General features: G+C 36.0%; 1 protein-coding gene across 1 annotated transcript; it reads left to right on the top strand.

Moving 5' to 3' along the window:
- Positions 1-4,613: 4,613 nt before the first annotated feature.
- On the top strand, positions 4,614-13,968 carry LOC121407628 (tubulin beta chain-like). Its single transcript, XM_041598794.1, has 4 exons — positions 4,614-4,677; positions 8,463-8,571; positions 12,404-12,630; positions 12,786-13,968. Exons 1-4 carry the CDS (start codon positions 4,621-4,623, stop codon positions 13,731-13,733), a joined length of 1,341 nt encoding a protein of 446 aa, XP_041454728.1. The 5' UTR covers positions 4,614-4,620; the 3' UTR covers positions 13,734-13,968.
- The last annotated feature ends 266 nt before the right edge of the window (positions 13,969-14,234 follow it).

Raw genomic sequence — 14,234 nt, 5'->3', positions numbered from 1 at the left:
AACAAAAAAAAGTCCTAGTAGGAAAAAATGTCCTTTTTCAAAATAAAATGTGACTTTTTATAAATGAAATGCCCTTTTTGAAGTAAAACATAATACATTTTAAGTTAGATTTGGGGGGGAGGCTAGCGCTTCGCGCTCGCATCAGTTATTGTTTAGTAAGGTACTCGCAGCCTGTTCATAGTTACGAAAATGCTTATATAGAATGTTCAGTTTTCGGGTTGAAATATCACAAATTTTTGGCTCGTTTTCCGTGCTCGTATCAATTATTGTTTTGGAAAGTGCTCTGTTTCTGGTTATAAAAATGCCTAGAATGTACATTTTTCCGATTAGGTCACAAGTTTTCAGCTCGCGCTTGCATTGTTCGATTGATGAGATAATTATGTATTCTATGAGTCACTAAATGCAGTCTTTAACAGTTTCCTTTTCTGGTAAAAAAAAATCAGCTCGCGTTAATTTTCTAGTTAGGTAGATATCGTTTTCATGATTACAAAAACTGTTCGGAAAATTTTAATTTTCATGTCTTAATGTCCCAAAGTTTGAGCTCGCGATTCGCGCTCGCAACATCTCAAGAGAATGCCCTTTTAACAGTTATTAGCGCCACAATTAACAAAAAGTGAGTTTATATCTTCAGATTTGAACATTTTTTAATAAGCGCTCGCTCGCTACCCCTTCTTGCCCCAAAAATAAAGCCAAAATATACGATATCTTATCAACCAGAAACCACTTTTAAAATGCTTTCCTCAACTTAATTACTACAAAACACACATCTAATTCACACAGATGTGATTTCATGGTGAAAATATCCGTTGCACCAAAATGCCCATTTTGACAAAAGGTGCCCTTTTTTGTCTTTGCCCCAAAACGAAAATACGTTCCGCCGACCCTGCTCCAAATCACAATATTAAGTTCCTGGCCAATCAGCCGAAGATTTGAAAATTAATATTTATTCATTTAGAAAATTTAGAACATCTCTTTTCCCCTATACTCCCTTATACCATTTCAGCCAAACGTTTGGTATATTATGTTCGTTAATAATGTTCATTTGCATTTAATATTCTACTGGAATATTATTAATCCGGGAATTTCATCAGCCTATGATGTTACCACCTCTATCAATTCGATGTTCAATTTAAAGATATTATCTAAATTTAATTTCAGCGATATCCCCAAAAGTGAAAATATATATAAAATAAAATGAATAACAAAATTTCATCCACTACTTCATACCAATATTGAAAAATGATATTTTGTGATAAATATTAATAATATAGGATATTTATATTGCGCACATATCCACCTTGTTAGGTGCTCAAGGCGCTCCTATATTACCCGCTAATCTAGGCGTTCATAGCGCACACAGCTTCTTAAGGAATTACTTCCTACCGGTACCCATTTACCTCACCTGGGTTAAGTGCAGCACATTGTGGATCAGTTTCTTGCTGAACGAAATTACGCCATGACTGGGATTCGAACCCACGACCCTCTGTTTCAAAGTCCGAAGACTAATCCACTGGGCCACAACGCTCCAATGGAAGAAAATAAATGTGTGTTTGAAATTGGAGAAGAAAAAAATATTCTATTGCAATTTCACTTCACCTTAGTAAGTTCTTAATGATTAACCATTCTTACCTACCCCCACTCCAACGAAAGAGAGGAAATATCCTGCGTACTGCAATGAGAAGAGAGAAACGGGAATAAGATGGAGGGAAATGGGGCGAGGGGGAAGGGAGAGAGGGGAGAGGGGGAGGGGTGGGAGTAAGACAAGCAAGGAATAAAACGCAAAGTCATGCTGAACTCATCTCCTCTTTGCATCCGTATAACCAGCCATCTCTTCTCTGAACTCATGCAAGAACTCAGTTCGTCGAATTATAACACATGACGCATGAAACAAGTGGATGACAACACTGATCTTTCTCCTAAGTAGAAAAGGATGTTCTGATCGGAAAGGGGTTCCATTCGAGTGCCTGGATGTGTTGGAGCAGGTTGATGCACTGCAGTGACTTGGCATTCAGCAAACTGGATTGCTTCAGAATACCGATTAGATACATTATTTCTCGAGGATAACAACTTGGTAAGTCTGGAAAATTTTATCTTCTTAAATTATTTGCTTGCAATAATTTTGCTTTTAGCCAGACCAAAGTAATACAGGTCAATTTTGAGTGTGAGAAATTTTCATGAAGCATTGAATCTCAGAGGAAATTTGAGAAGGCGATGATATTTTTGTTTTTAGTCTCCCGTCCGCAAAATGTCTACAAAACAGTTCGGGGGGGTGCATATTACGGCAAACATAATACACAATATTTTAAAATGGAAAATACTATTTTCATGCATGTATGAATGTATTTATTTTTTATGTATAAATTTCATATAAAAGTTTATTTTCTATTAAAAGAAAATTCGTCAAGGCTGTAATTGAAAACTTCAATTAAAAATCTTGCAACTTTTTCGATCAGTATAAACCATTATTCTAACATGATTATGTTTCAGTCCTTTAAAATATTTGCTATGATATGTGCCGATTTTTTTAGGTATAGGCTATAGGCTAATGTAGGTATAGGCTATAGGCCAATTTAGGTATTTAGGCTATAGGTAATTTAGATATTTATATGTATTTAGGTATTATAGGTAATTTAGGTTATAGGTAATTTAGGTATACAGGCTATAGGCTAATGTAGGCCTAATGTTTCGTTTCTTCTAAAATACTCGTTTTAAGTTCAAATTACTCATGGCATTATTTTATTTGGTATATTTCATATTGGTATCATGTATTTTGTAGGCATAGCCAGCATGCCCGCCATTTTGGACAATGATTTTTTGAAAAACATCAAAATATTTTCTTCGAAGTTGAACTTTTCTTATCGCCAATACCATCTGTAAAACCTTATACGTCATGCACGGAAATTTGAATTATGCCCTGACTCTCTCGAAAATCCCTATTTCCCCTCTCACAAGAGGAGTTATGGTATATACATTGTAGCTCATATGCGAGCGGTATACGAGCTGCCAAATCCCCCCCCCCCCCTTCAACCCGGCTATATCGGTTAAACCTCTGCCCTTAAAGTAGCTTTTAAAAGTAGCTTTTATATGTTGGCATCTTCTTTCAAATGTAAAAAGAAAAAAAAATCTCAGCTAGCTGGGCTCAAAGGAGATTATTCTAATTACAATTTCCTTCCCCTTGTCTTGCCCCACCATTCCCCTCCCCTCCCTCTCCTCTCCACCCCATGCCATATCTATGCATTATTATGATAGTAGGGTCCCTTGCTGGAAAGAACAGTATCCCACATGCAGTGTGATCACAGTGTTGACTATATGTGAACATACTATTCACACTGTTAAATTGCTCAAATTCTACAGTGTGAAGATGTTTTCACACTGTGGACACCTCGGCAGTGTAACTGTTTACAGCGTGTACACATGGGTGACTATATATGTGATTATGTGATGCACATTGTTGAAGTGCTCAATTTAACAGTGTGAACATGGCGAAGGTGCTATGATGTCACATTTTGTTCCACAATGTGAACACACTATAACACCTACTGCGAAAGACTGGATTCTTTCCAGTTTAGGGGTATAGATCTAGGATAGGTAGATGACTGGTACAGAACCTCTTGGGTTTTTTTCCTTCTATTTTGTGGCAGCCACATGCACCTAGTAAACCCTGCGTGACTTATAGACCTATGTGTTATAGAGGATCCCTCCATTTCCTCAGTAATACTTTTACGAAAATTAATATGATAGATGAAAAACATAATATACACTGATAGAAAATTTAAAAGAAGTTCCTGCAGCAGACTCTCGAAAACACCTGTAATCTTACCAGACTGCGTAATCTTACATTATATCATGTTAAATTACAGGAAATTGGTATTTGGTGTATATGGAACCTTGCAAATTTCCTTTAATGAAACACCCTTTTCCCGTTTTTAAACAGACCTGTTCTGTTAAATTGCAGAAAAGTTCCTGTTTTATGAATTTACAGAATGATTCTGTTATTGCTTTCTGCAAAATCTTCTTTTTTTCTGTAAAATCAGTGTTTTTTTAACAGTGTATAAATCTTATGGTTATGATGGTTGTCATCTTGTTTTACTGTGTAAAGATTTGCTTTGATATAGAGTTGATATCATAGATATAGATTGATTAGTGATTTTTTATACACCTTGCTATATCATCCTCTTTTTTTCTTAGCATTATCTTCTGCCCGCTGTGTGAAAAGTTTTCGGAACTAAAGTGGCACCCTGTTTTATGGGTGAAATATGACAATATAAATTAATAGTAGTAGTAGAAGTGGGTAGTAGTATAGTAGAAGTAGTAGGAGTAGTAGTAGTATAGTAGTAGTAATTGTAGTAATAGTAGTAGTAGTAGTATAGTAGTAGTAGTAGTAGTAGTAGTAGGAGTAGTAGTAGGAGTAGTAGTAGTAGTAGTAGTAGTAATAGCAGTAGAAGTAGTATTTTTTCATTATTATTTTCGTCATCATCATCATCATCAAAACTTAGTATGGACGCACTATACATCAAGGTCGAAGTTTGAAAATACCTCGATAATATCAATCTGCTATCATTTTTCTCCTGTTTGTTAAATAAATCTTATCGTTTCATTAATTTTTTTTTCAGAACAACCATGCGTGAGATAGTACATATCCAAGCTGGTCAGTGCGGCAACCAAATTGGCGCCAAGGTAAGTTCATGATAGTCACTCTTTTACCAAAATCACCCCTAACCCTCTGCAATATAAATGGTAAATCGTGTATGTATGAAAATATCACCAGTTTAATATAATTTCTTTAGAATGCGTTACTCAAAATGACAGTCATAGCATATATTCTATTGTTTAGGGAGTGGAAAATCGATTGTTTCTAAAGAGTCATTATTTTTTTTTGTTTTGAATGATATTTTATTTTCTCCCTCTTTCAAATCAATAACAACTCATATAAATAAAGTTTTTTGCATGTATACATCAAATAAACAAACAAATAAATATATATATCAATGTCAATGAGATTACAAATATTTTTAAATGGTTACAAATGAAATGAAACTGCCAAATTTCTCTTCTATGACAATGTGAAACTATAGGGGAAAAACCCATATCAATCGACAAATAAAGAAAAAAAACATACTTTGTACAAGATGACTTTTTCCTGAATTGGAAATTTAATTATTGTACAAGAAATATAAAAAAGGATAAAAGATTATTTCAACGGTTAATAAGAGGAAGGTTATCATTATCTACCTTTTCTTATCTGAAAGAGCGCCCTCTGAAAATAGTTCGGCCTTGAACTGTTTATATAGGCTATACATGTATAAATATGTATATATAATTATTTAAATTTCTTTGTTAAACTATATTTTGCTTCGAGGATGCTACCTCATTATTTATTCCACTTTTTGACTTTTTAGACCTGTTTTTCGTCTTATTAAGTTGGGATGATAATTCTTGTTAATAGGCACAGCAATTGGTCATCAGAACTCTTTGTCTTTGAGGGTCATTCTCTCCCTGTTTGCTATCTGAAAGTCTGCCCTCTACAGTTTCATTCTTCAACCTTCTTTCGAATTTTATGTGTGAACATTTCGGTTTGAGAAAATATATGAAACTTAGTCCAACTTAATTCAAAATAAGATTTTAAGAGACAAAACCGGTCAGGGACATGGGAACAAATGTCAACAAAAAATCGACCATTATGATAATTCTGCAATAGGCATACTATTCATCATTTTCAGTTTGAGAAAAATGATGAACATTTGCTCTAATTGTCACTAAAGTTTAAAGACCTTGAAAAAAAATCCTAATTAAAATCATGGCCATTAATATAAGCTGATTAGATACATTTTAAACCATATTGATTTTTGTATAGCTGAAAGACGCTATAAAGCAATGGACAGCGGTTTTTCTGCTCAATTTTTCTCTTACAAGAAAATAAAAATGATTATTACCTGAGAATGTAATGATGTTTCTAAATCAAAATAACAAGCATAGAATAGTTTCAGTTTTGTAAAAACGAAATAATTTTACATAAAATTGAATTATCAAATGTCAATCGTTGACGTGAACATGCTAAAAGAGAGCATGTGTATATGGGGGGGGGGGGGGGTTAAAAGTCGATCAACTGAATTTTCCAGATCATTGCAGATAGGTGCACACTAGTTCAAATGCAACCAATAAATCTCCCTCTGATAATCATAAAAATTTGGAGTTTGACCCAATTTTATTCAATTGAACTTTGTTTCGTTCGAGTCTTTTGTGATAACATATTGTGTAGATTCAAAAGAACCTCAAAAGTTCTATTGATATACAGCTCGACAAGCAAATCAAGTCAAGTGCTGTTCGAACTCAAACATGTCCAACACTTCGAATTGTATGTTTGCTCCTTTTATCTTCAGCCTGTATACCCAAACCAGAGCATCACATCTTTATATCGACGAGTTTCTTGTAAATGCACAAGGGATGAAATTTTGATATTTGAATATTTTAAGAAAGCAAATGCAGGCCTATACAAACAAAAGGAATTGCATGTACAAAATATGGATTTGATATTTTATTTATATTTCGTCATTTCCAACAGCAAACTAACAAGTCATTACACTTTACATGCAGTTATGCTAAAAAAACAGTTTATTTATTAATATCGCTGCTAGTACCGCAATTGAATGGTTTGAAATAAAGCAATATGAAACCTAATGTATTCTCTGATTTATTTTCGAACGTGCGCCATCGATTGAACAATAAAGAAAATATAACGCATGCCGCAACTATACTCTTGAACAATTTAAATTTGTTTGACAGTGTGAGAAAGTATTATTGGCCTGTAATTATTAAACTCGTTCATATTTTGAAGAAAAATACTGAATTTTTTTAGTGAATAATACTCTGATCGGAATATGATTAATATGGCCTCCTGCACAAAACATATTCAACCATATTGTTGTTTGGAAATATCAAGATATTATTCTGATCACGGCAGGAAATTTATCAAGTTGCCCGTCATGCAATTTCCGACAAAAGGAAACATTCTTATGTGGGATTTCCTTATCCTTGGAACAAAAACAATGGGAGATTAACATGGAGGCATGCTTTGTATTTTATCTCGACAATCAGCCATTGCAAAGAAATTCATATCATGTATCTATTGCTAAATACCACTGGAATTTCTCATCACGATTAATTTTGTTGAAGGGGTTAAAGGGCAATAACTGCACTTATCGTTATGGCGTTGATCTCAGAACAAGGATCTGGAGAAGCTTGTACCCTTGAAAAAGAGATCTTACTCCCCGTCTTTCTCACTTTATAGATCGAGTTACACGCAAATACGCAATAATTGCATTTTACCCTCAGTGATTATTGCAGACGGGAAGGGATCTACCGAATTATCGAACCTTAATTTCTTTTAAATTATTTCGTGCACTGCCCACCCCCCCCCCCCCCGCCCGCGTGAGAACTCCAGATCTGCTCACTTATAATCTAATATCTTAAAAATAAAATGTATAAAAGTTATGTATACTTTAATATCTGCTTATTGGTGAGCATTATCAGTTGTAGAAGGTGGGGAGGGATGGAACTCTGTTTGTTTTCTTCATATTTTAGAACAATTCAATCTTTATATATCAAAATTTCGGGGGGGGGGGTGCTTCCATTGGTACTGCTACTGCTATTAATCACAATACATAAACATGATTTGTGATTTATTTTTAATTTGTGATTTGTAATCTACCCTTTTTGTCTTCTCTTAGTTCTCTTTACTTTTATCATAGAGCTATTCTATGCTTTTATGTTTTGCTCTCTTCTAAGACGCTATAAATCATAAGTATTATTATTATTTATTTTGACAAAAGGGTTCAGGTGGAATCCCAGTACCTGGGCTGGATTCTGGAGACCTTTAATATCTCTTTTTCTTATATTTCCTTTTCTATTTTAATTTCCCCCTATTTCTTTTTAATTTAACTGGTTTATGCTGAAGTTGTTATTTTCATTTTATGTGCTATGTAACTACAGGGATATTTATTAGGAGGCTGCACTCTACAAGCTCTGCTTTTCAGCAGCCTCCTCCATTTCCAACCTGATATGTTATAAACTTGAATATAAATTTTGTACAGGGATGCATGGAATATGTTTTGTTATTTGTATGTCAAAATGTACAAAACAAATTGTGGTTGTTGAAAATGGAAATAAACGAAATGAAATTAAATTAAATTAAACCATTGATTATAGACAGTATGTTTTCCTGTTTCCTTTACAATTTGTAATCGTTGATATTCGTTCTATTCACCCCCCCCCTCCTTTACCACAAACATAAATGAATAATGAATGAATGAATGAATGAATGAATAAATATATAAATGAATAAAATAAATAAGTAGATTTAAAAAATAACTTCTTCTTTTTATCCTCCTCATCCTCCTCCTCCTCCTCCTCCTTCTTCTTCTTCTTCTTCTTCTCCTCCCCCTCCTCCTCATCTCCTCTCATAGTTTTGGGAGGTGATATCTGACGAACATGGGGTCGACCCTAGCGGGGCATACATCGGGGACAGTGCCTTACAACTGGACAAAATTAATGTTTATTATGGATTGGCATCCGGTAAGTAGTTAAAATTTGGTTAATTGGTAGAAGAAATAATTTATCAATCAGTGATGTGAAAGACTGTGAAAAAAGATCAAAATGTTTTGGTTGTTCTCAATGATTGCATGCATTCAATAATGTTGCCACAACAATAAGGCATGCCACAATAAAACCATTTGCTCCCAGAAAGATTGATAATTATGGATAAACATGTTTGGATTATTAGCATTCTATATTTTATTTTTTCAATGTTGCGTGTATTTATTTGTAAAAAAATACCTACTAAATTCCATATCTGAATGATGAAAAACTCCCCTAGTAATTTTCTTTTTTCTCTCAGAACTACGAATGCATATGATATTATTCATATGAAAAATGTAATATCAAATTTCATTGTATACTTATACATGGCTAGTAAGATTGATATCTTAATACTATTGTGGAACTTCATGCGGTTGCTATATGACTGTTTACACAAAATGATATCGACAATAAACTTTGATCAAGTCCGTTATGAACTTCGACTATGGCCTAGCTTGTGAACATAACAATCGTTCAATGTACCGCCACCGTTGGCATTTCTTGGCTCCCTCTCTTTGTATTCACAAGAGTGCATCCCTCTATGGGGTATACAGGTACAATTCATGAACTCAGATTGATACCTTTTTACAATCTACAAAACGTGACAACCCCATGCAAAGCCGCTGTTGATATGGAAACATTTGTGATCATCTCGTATAATTATACCCTGTCTTGTGATATCAGATTATCAGATTATGAAGCCAGAAACTGGCGAATGGCGTTAAGGACTGATAAGAAAAATCGTTATGAAAAGTAGTTCCGCTCCTGTCAATCATATAAGATTTCGAAATTATTTGGTTGTTTCTAGGGGCGTATTTTCATAATCATACATTCTACTGATGCCATGCAAGGATTTGGTAGGAATCAGCACTCAGTTTGATTTCTTTCATTGACATGATTGATAAAGATCAAGATTTCGAAATTATTTGGTTGTTTCTAGGGGCGTATTTTCATAATCATACATTCTACTGATGCCATGCAAGGATTTGGTAGGAATCAGCACTCAGTTTGATTTCTTTCATTGACATGATTGATAAAGAATATATTCATCACTGTTTATTATTCGGTCTAGTATGTTAGTATTTATGATTTATTCACCTTAATTAGGCTCTATTTTCTGAGAGTTTCGGAGGGGATTAAAGTGGACAAAATTATAAAGGCCATTTCTCCAAAGCCCAATAATTTCGTGAGAAAAACAAGCAAAATAAAATATGTAATCTAGGTATTTCTAACCACAATTTACTTCTATCTATTTCAAAATATATTTTCTAATCATAAAAGTGAATCTTCTTCTCATTTCACACCAAGCTAACAATTTTCATAATCACTGAGATGAACCCTTGTTTTCTATCTATATTATCCAGAATGTTCGATATCTATTACGGGCGGAAAATATACTTGACATAACTCTTCGGATGTTAATCATTTTTCGAATATGAGTATATTGCTGAACATTACAAGAAAATCGATGGATAATTCAGAGGCATCCATTATGAGAATATCAAGACTAATTATAGCCACGCTGGTATTGAATATTGACTATTCTTTACCATAAAGGAGATGAAGACTCTTCTTATTGTAAATATTTAGTTTGAACTATAGTCAAGAAAGTGTCAGAGGTCATGCAGTGTGAAGTTCTGATTTATATACATGTCGATTGAGTTCTTTCATGATTCCCCTTTTGGGGTTCATATCAACTTGTATAACAGTCCAATTATATGATCGGGCGTCTAACACTATTATGGCTTGTTCCATTTGATCTACAATATTTTACAACGATTTGTTCAATCATCATTTGGGTCTAATACTCACATGGGCCGCGTCTAACAAAGATTTAGGATTGATCCAATCAATCGTATAACTCTATGGAAATCCATCAGTGTCATAATTTTTTTCTATATAAATTTGAAAAATATCGTCTGTAAACAAAGGAGAACACATCAAATTGTCAATAAATCAATGAATTTATGGATATACATTCATATCTAGATTTTTTTTAAAAACAAACATGTATTTTATATGTTGGCTTTGCTGGCTTTCCATAGTTGCGATTGATGGGATCAATCGCAATTCTTTGTAAGACCGGCCCCTGGTCGAATGATGGGATGGTCTGATTTCTACTTCATCACGTTCGTATAATTATCATTTTACACTTTAATTATAGTAAAAATGTAGGTCATAAACATGGCGTCATACCAAGTGGATATCATACGGAATGGGTCTAGCCTAACCTTGAAATTAGACAATATGGTTGTGGGCTAACTGGAAATAAGACCAAATGGTTAGTAGACGAACTAGGGTTAGACTATACTGGGATTTAAACTAAACGGAAAGTGGACAAAGGGGTGTATAGGCCAAGTGGCAATTTATCGTTATTATAGCTAGATGTCAGGGGGTTGCCAAACCTTGGTCATGTTGGTTGTGAGGCACTCCGTATTGTATCAAATCAAACCAGTAAAACCTTTCCCACTACATCATCTTTTGAAAATGGTTTTAAAACGGCTCACCTGTTCATAGAGTACGAATTCACCTCCAAACTAAGTTCATCCGCACCCCCCTAGTCGGGTGACGAAAATGGTCCCAATCTCACTTTGTCTCTTACAGAAATCTGGGGAAAGGGGATAGTCTGATGATGCAGACAGTTAATATTTGACTGATATATTTTCAGGTGGTTGAGTAATTTGATTAATTATTTGCTTCCTTTTAATTCCTTGTTCTGAGAATTTCCACATCTTGGTTAAGATAAATCTGCTGACAGACCATTATCAATATGATCAAGCCTGATTCGACACAACAATATAGAAAATGCAATATGATGTTCGTTAGTCGGGATTCACCGATTAAGTTATTTTGAGGAACTCCACGCCATTTACAACCAAACTAAACCTGTCTCACTGTCTTTGGTAATCGTGTACCTTACTCCCAAACTTTCTCACAAAGTCGAGATTCGTCAGCCAACTTTGCTCATCTACACTTTCCGAGTTGGTTGACGAAAATGGATCCAACATAAACGAGTGTGGCTCTTATGAATGAAATGGGAGGGTCCAGGGAAACCTACAAAATAATGAAGTGATGTGCCTTTCCAGTAATATTAACATAAAATTATTAAGAACGCTTGATTGGAATATTCTTGGATACAATCATTATCAGAGTCAAGCCTCGTATCTGGGAATTTTAAGCAAGAGGGCATGCGTCCCAGACAATCCTATTTCAGGGGCCAAAAAGGTTGAAAATTTTGGGACAGCCACTGAGATGAGTGAAAAAATAGAAAGTTTAACTATACGAGATAGAGAATCGTCAAAAAGTTGGAATGACGCGATTTCTGCATTCGCTTCCGGCGTCAGACATAGTAAAGGACGCGTGCCACGGGCGCCGAATTTCCTTGAATCGTCACTGGGTACAAGACGGGTGACGAACGTTTGTTATAAGACCATAATAATGATTTTTCATCTTACTTTTTCAGCAAAGTTGGCAAATCAAAAATGGTTTTCTAGTATATGTAGTATTCATGGATTAACGCATGCATTTCGGGTCTTGTTTGTAATTATAGAGCATGGCAAAGACTGGATGACGAACTAGTTCCTTCAGTTTGGCTTGTTACAACCATCCTGTCCTCGTCCACCCGGGAACCCTATGATGGGAGTTTGACGAAGTCTAGAGCACATCAATGTAAATGTTAGAAACCAATTATAAAATAGAGTGTTATTAGAATATTCACAGAGAGAGACTGATCCACAGATAATTTTCACTTTTTTAATCTTCTTTCTAGAAAAGAAGTATGTTCCTCGCGCCATCTTGGTGGACTTAGAGCCGGGTACCATGGACTCAGTCCGGTCTGGCAATTTTGGGCGACTCTTCCGACCTGATAACTTTGTCTTCGGACAGAGTGGAGCTGGAAACAACTGGGCCAAAGGCCATTACACTGAAGGAGCAGAACTCGTTGATGTTGTCATGGACGTCTTGAGGAAAGAAGCTGAGGATTGTGATTGTCTACAGGTAAGGGAGTCTATACTGATGATTTCCAGATAATAATTTCTTTAATGATGAAATCTCATTGACAATGATATTTTGTGGTCAATCGATCTGCACCATTCATTGTCCATAATGTTTTTGTAAACTAATATTACATTTTGTGTGATCCGTTTTGACAGGGCTTCCAACTTACACACTCCCTTGGTGGTGGTACCGGCTCTGGAATGGGAACCCTCCTCATCAGCAAGATCCGTGAAGAGTACCCAGACCGCATCATGAACACATTCAGCGTTGTGCCATCACCCAAAGTATCAGACACTGTTGTTGAACCATACAACGCCACACTCTCAGTCCATCAGTTGGTTGAGAACACAGACGAGACCTATTGCATTGACAATGAAGCCCTCTACGATATCTGTTTCCGTACCCTCAAGCTGACCACACCCACTTACGGAGATCTGAACCATCTGGTCTCTGCCACCATGAGTGGCGTCACCACCTGCCTCCGATTCCCTGGCCAACTCAACGCTGATCTCCGCAAACTTGCTGTCAACATGGTTCCCTTCCCACGTCTTCACTTTTTCATGCCTGGCTTTGCCCCTCTGACGAGTCGAGGAAGCAAACAATACCGTGCCTTGACCGTTCCAGAGCTCACCCAACAGATGTTTGATGCCAAGAACATGATGGCTGCCTGTGATCCTCGTCATGGTCGTTACCTCACCGTTGCCGCCATCTTCCGTGGCCGTATGTCCATGAAGGAGGTCGATGAACAGATGCTCAACGTACAGAACAAGAACAGCAGCTACTTCGTTGAATGGATCCCCAACAACGTCAAGACCGCTGTCTGTGACATCCCACCACGTGGGCTAAAGATGTCTTCCACTTTCATCGGCAACAGCACTGCCATCCAGGAGCTCTTCAAGCGTATCTCTGAGCAGTTCACCGCTATGTTCAGGAGAAAGGCTTTCCTGCATTGGTACACTGGTGAGGGTATGGACGAGATGGAGTTCACTGAGGCTGAGAGCAACATGAATGACTTGGTTTCTGAGTACCAACAGTACCAGGATGTCTCCGTGGATGACGATGGCGATTTCGACGAAGAGGAGGAAGAAGAGGACCTTGCATGAGACTCACGCAATATTCGTTACTTTTATAGCAATGACAATTTAAGATTTAGTTTCACTGTGCAATATTACAATATCACACTTTGATGAGAAAGTCGAAGCTCAGAAGTGTTGGAATTTGTTTAATTACTGAATGCATGTCGTCAGTAGGAAGAGTGGAAGTTAGATAAGTAGCACTGCACGTAACATTAGATACCATGTAACGTTAATGCTCCTCATGAGCGGTACGACAGAGTCACCCCGGAAAAGCAGAGGTTGTTACTGGAAAGGGGAAACAATGAAAAAGAAAAAGAAAGGAAGAAAGATGTAGGAAGGGTGCCCATAAAAAAACCCGACACATGGTTATTATTCTTACAGATATTTTTACTATGTATTCATATTTTTTTAAGCAATAATCCATTTTATAATCATTTTTAATATTTCCTAACCAAAATATTCAGGTTGGGGCGTGGTGGTAGTGCCTGAGCATTTAGATGGGTGGGGGGGGGGGGTTAAACGAGAATC

The sequence above is a fragment of the Lytechinus variegatus genome, chromosome 2 (genome assembly GCF_018143015.1).
Source record: "Lytechinus variegatus isolate NC3 chromosome 2, Lvar_3.0, whole genome shotgun sequence".
Taxonomy (NCBI): Eukaryota; Metazoa; Echinodermata; class Echinoidea; order Temnopleuroida; family Toxopneustidae; genus Lytechinus; species Lytechinus variegatus.
Note: the sequence above shows the minus strand (reverse complement) of the source record. Positions and strands in the feature narration are given on the sequence as shown.